This window comes from Pundamilia nyererei, unplaced genomic scaffold, assembly GCF_000239375.1.
Source record: "Pundamilia nyererei isolate P.nyererei 1_Seehausen unplaced genomic scaffold, PunNye1.0 scaffold00314, whole genome shotgun sequence".
Taxonomy (NCBI): Eukaryota; Metazoa; Chordata; class Actinopteri; order Cichliformes; family Cichlidae; genus Pundamilia; species Pundamilia nyererei.
The window spans coordinates 356,699-361,987 of record NW_005187715.1 but is presented as its reverse complement, the minus strand read 5'-3'; the positions used below and the strand labels follow the sequence as shown (position 1 = coordinate 361,987).

The 5,289-nt window shown below is 39.2% G+C and overlaps 1 protein-coding gene across 2 annotated transcripts in view; it reads left to right on the top strand.

Moving 5' to 3' along the window:
* ca5a (carbonic anhydrase Va) overlaps positions 1-5,289 on the top strand; it is a 16,501-nt gene that overhangs the window by 2,385 nt on the left and 8,827 nt on the right. For both annotated transcript variants that reach the window (XM_005751508.1, XM_005751507.1), the window contains 2 exons: positions 2,510-2,707; positions 3,624-3,742. In XM_005751508.1, the coding sequence (XP_005751565.1) occupies positions 2,510-2,707; positions 3,624-3,742 (317 nt within the window). The remainder of the gene's footprint in view (positions 1-2,509; positions 2,708-3,623; positions 3,743-5,289) is intronic.

The window sequence follows — 5,289 nt, the reverse complement described above, 5'->3', positions numbered from 1 at the left end:
GGCAAAATAAAAAAAAACTGGTGAAGTAATAAAAAGTGATAACAAGTTCTACTAGTAGCTTTAAAAATAGTCAAAGGGAAAAACCTATTAAAAGGTAAAGTTTTTACTATAATTTTGACTGACGTCCAGCTGAAGCTCAAGGATGTATATTAAAAAATGTGCCAGGTGTGCTACACTCTTACTTATTGTTTGTTTTACACAATTTTCTGTGTGTGGATTTTTTTTGTGGAAAGCTGTGGTTATTTGCCGAATCTCTTGAAGTGGAGTCTTTTGTTCCTAAAATAAAAATAAATCAGTCTCAGCTCCTCTCAGCTTTCTTATTGGAAGAAAAATAATGTTGTTGGTCAGACTTAAATGAGTAGTTGGCTGTTTGGGAGTAGAAAAACTGTCCATTCCAGCAAAGCTTTTATGTTCAACCATTGTAATAAACTAGAGTTTATATTTAACTTTTACCAGCTTGTTGTGTCCGTCTGTGTCTGTACAAAGCATTACCAAAAGACTGGGTTGTTTTGAACTGGTCAGTGGGATTTTTTTTTCTTCTTTTTTGCTAGTTTTTGCTGGTCTTCAGTTTGATATCTGTGTAAAGACACATTCGCTCTTCGTACACTCTTAACAAAAGTAGCAGGGAGGCATACTGATATCTTGCCAGCTTCAGAACAATGGTGCACTCTGTTCCCTCAGTAGTGCCTGTTGGGTAAAATTTTCACCTCAGTGGGTTCAGATGGTTTACTCAGTCCAGACCTCAAGCCTGAACATAAAGAGATTCTACCTGCAAGCCTCAGCTCAGGGCACAAAGTTTTTCCCTGCAGAGGTTTGGAGTTACTGAGGTCTTTGGAGTATACAGAGAAAACAGTATTTTGTTACTGTTTTTGCTGAAACCATTCCTTCTTTCAGAACCATTATACATAGTAATCATTTAGTCGGCGAGGAGTCCATTTTATTTGACATTTATGTAATATATTACTCAGATCATTCGTTTCTAATTCTTTTTTAATTCCTTATTTGTAAGTTTAATTTGCCAGAACCTGTTAAAAACTTTCAGATTATTATTTTTACGAGCTCGCTTATATCAGAGATTGTTTGCTAATTAAGAAGAATGACTCCAAGCACACTCTTCTGTTTGGTAGCAGGAGTGACTGGAGCTCAGCTGTGATGGTCCCCCAGTGAGGTGCAATACACTAATTGGCTCAGAACATGTTATTAGGCTGGTTACTCAAGACTGTTGTGAAAGTCTTTGAAAAGATTCAGGTCCCTGTGTCCAGGATGTGGAGCGACACTATCATATCACAGTTACCAGTCTTGCACATTGGATGGTATGACTTTTTTCCCCCTGCATTTGTGAAGCTTTTATTATGATGCGTCTATGGGAAATGAAATGCGAGCTTGGCAGATTCGCTGATGTCTGCAAGGCAAGATATAAACATCTTGTCCTGTGCCAGGAAAACTCGAGCAATTGCTCGGTACCTCCACCCTGATTTAAATTAGGATAAGTGATTTGTGATATGCTCCTGAAGTGAGTCCCTTTTATGGATTCAAGGCCATATAAACTCCACAGTTGATAATTGCAGTGCAAGAGCATGCATGGCTTTGGAAGCAGTTATTGTTCATGCAATAACTGAGACAGGCAGCCGACTCTCCTAGGAGGAGCCACTGAAATCCCATGAAGATGAAGGTCATGTCCCAGTCGGACCTGTTGAGCTTGGCTCTCAGTGGAAACCTTATGCTCCGGAGAGAATGAATGATAAGGAAAATAAAAGACTGAACTGCCTTTGTGCCCTATGAACTGCGCATGTTCTTTTTCTTGTTGATCTAGGTTCAGATAAATGAGTGAAATAGTCTTTTAAACTGTGTGTGTGCTTTTCTTTTTCTAAGGAAAAGACTTTTTAAAATAGTTTTGGATGTATTTCAATAGCAGAGGCACAACACCTAAATAGGGAGGCAGAGAGAATAAGCAGAGCTTTGAGTAATTAGAAGTCAGGTCTGTTGACAGATGTTGGACTGAGCGTGCAGTTTGACTGGCCAGAGGTCCTGGTCAGGTTCTCCTGCTGTGGAGGCGAGCTGAGGGCGTGCCAAGACATTCCGCGTGTCACTTTCTGTACAGCCGGCCCACTTCTCTCTTATTTAGTAATTTCCTTTAGGGAAAAAAAAGTAAGCGGACTAAAAGGAAGTGAGATTGCTTACTTGCTGACTTTTCAGTCAGTTCCTTTTCAGAGCTCGGGGAAGAAGGATTGTACCTGTCTTTCTAATACTGTCACCATTTGAATCTTCTTTTTATGAAGCATTTTTAATTATTATTATTTTTTAAATAATGGATTTTACAAAAATGCAGGAAGCATCGGAGTGCAACATGAAAAGTAGGTTTAAGGTTTTTTTTGGGTAATCTTTTCTGCTGTTCCCTTTGTCAAGAATTTTTAACTCTGACTGGAAAACGATAATCTTCAATATCACTAACTTGTGGTTGTTTTTTTTTTTTTTACATTTTCCTCTTCCTCCTTCTCATCTCCTTCAGTGCATCCCATGTGGCAAGAACCCCTCGTGGTACCAGGAGGGGATCGTCAGTCGCCAATTGATATTGTCGTACGCAAGAGCATCTTTGATTCAAAGCTGAAGCCTCTGGTTACCAAATACGACCCGCATACTTGCCAACAAATCTGGAACAACGGTTACTCGTTTCTGGTCGAGTACGATGACACTACAGACAAGTCCAGTAAGTACTCTTTTGTAATCTGCATGTATATATTTAGTTAAAATACTCCAAACAGTACACATTAAGTTATTCAGGTAATTACTCCCTAGAAACCTAGAAAGTAAGATTACAGTTTGTACCATGTAAGTTCCTCTTTGTTGCCTGCTCAGATGGCAGCAGGTCTGTAGCTTCCATTTAAATCGGGAAGAATTTAAGGGAAATCTCGGCTGTAGGAATGTATGTTTTGGTCTACACAAGGGGATTATCTTTTCCTGCACTCCCCCTTAAAGAGCACTCAGTATGTAGGAAAATCCAGTAAGCAATACTGCTCTTAAAGGTGCCATGTGGGCTGTCATGTGACTTGTATGTTTGTGCTGACCCTTAAAAGTGCAACGTACCCTGTCCTTAAAGTGTCATTTTGGTATAATTACTGGGGTGTGCCAAAACACTAACTTTACTACCCATTAAGATTCTAAATATAAATCATGTTTTGGTGAAATTACAACAATACACTTTATAGGGTGTCACATGCTGCCAGTCTTTGTATTAAAAGCTTTAAAGCTTAGTCTGCGAGAACAATAACAGGTTTATAAACTTCACTTTGTGAAGAACTTTAGCCTTTATTTTTTTGACAACAGAAACCTTTATGCTGCTGTATTTGGAGAAGGAGAGGCCTTGTCAGTGTACAGATACTGTGAGGACAATAAAACATTATTCTTTCATAGCCTCGTTCTCACTTTAGTGTTTCCTGGATGTTTGATGTCAGTATTACTCCCTGAACAACCTGTTTCTGAACAGTCAGTCTTTGTCTGATAATTTCCACCCTTTGAAGGAGGAAACAAGTAATTAAAAATTCCTTGAAACACAAGCTATTTCCTCTGGACGAATCCATGTTTGATGCACTGATTTTTCATGTCCTTGAACTTTATGGTTGCAGCGCTACAAGGGGGCCCCATGGAAGACAAATTTAGGCTTTGCCAGTTCCACTTCCACTGGGGTGAGACCAACGCCTGGGGCTCAGAGCACACCGTGGACAAGAAGCTGTTCCCCGCTGAGGTACAGCAGTGCTGCCACCTCCATACACCAACACAAACACATGGAAAACATGGGGTCACGTAAATGTTCACAGCCATCATTTTTACCATGAATTTATCCAAGTCCCCTTCTGATGTGCACTAATTTTCACTAATGTTGTTTGATTATGTCGCTGGTCAATGTAAGAGCTCGTAACATTTATATATTACTTGGAAAGTATGCACAAGATTATGTGTTGTGGGATTTGTAATTTATGCTGACCATATACAAGTTGCAGTTACACAACTAAGACAGGCTCACCTGGAAACTCTAAGGTTTTAATTTAAGAAGTTGAACAATAATATTTATATGCAATAATAATAATATGTCAAAATGCAGCTATTTTATGCACAGTTCCGTATTTTCTGGGTTTTAATTTTAATAGGATAAACTCGCACAACAATAACAGAAGTGCTTATTTTTCATGGACGTCACCAAAGACTGGCTTTCCTCCTTAGTGGTGTTTTGCTAACCTTCACTGGGGCTGCTTTTAGTGGTTGTTTGTGGGTCTTTCTGCTTTTAGTGATGTTCAGCTCCGTCTGGTTGACATCGGGGAAGAGACTGAGCCAGTGGAGATTATTCCACTTCTTTACCATTAAAACTTCAGCCTGAAAGGCATTGTTTTAGTTCTCTCTTATTAAAAGTCTGTTGCACATCTATTAGTGACTGACTGAATGGACTTCAGCATCAGTGCAGTAAATTCAGATGTTAGATGCTTTTTAATAAGATTGTTTTGTTTTGTTGTTGTTGTTGTTGTTGTTTTTTTACAGATTTTGGATTTACAAGATTTTATTTTTTTAACAAAAGCCACAATATCAGCATCACCTGAGATCAAAACACCACCAAGTACATGAGCGTGTTCATACCTGTAACAGCAGTGTTCCCCTATGCACACACTCTGTTGACGCTTAAAAAGCCCTGACCTTGCAGCTGCTGGATTAATGTAGCATGCTAAGTGCAGAAGCACTGCACACTGTATGCTATTGTTTAACGAGCCGCTGAATGGAAACTCACATAGGTATTACTTAAGAAGCAGGTAATTGAGAGAGAGGGGAGTTGGGGGGGGGGGGTGTAATTCGCTGTCAGTCATTTGCAATTACTTTCTGCATCACTGGATCTTTACATAACCCCTCACTGAACCCACTATTGTATTGATGCTTGCCTGAACTCAACTCAAGTAATATTACAACCCCAACTCCAAAAAGGTTGGAACGCTGTTTAAAATGTAACTAAAAACAGAATAGAGGGATTTTAAAATCTTATAAACCCCTACTTTATTCAATATAGAACAATATATCATGTGTTTGAACTGAGGAAATGTACAATTTTCAGATTCCTTGTTATCCACAGGTTAAAGCTCTATCATGCAAAGAAGAATCCATATATGAGCATGATCTGGAAATGCTTGTCTCTGTTTGGGACAAATCTAATTTAAAATGGACTGAGGCAAAGAGGAAAACTGTTGTTTGATCAGACAAATCCATCCATCCATCTTCATCCGCTTTATCCGAGGCCGGGTCGCGGGGGCA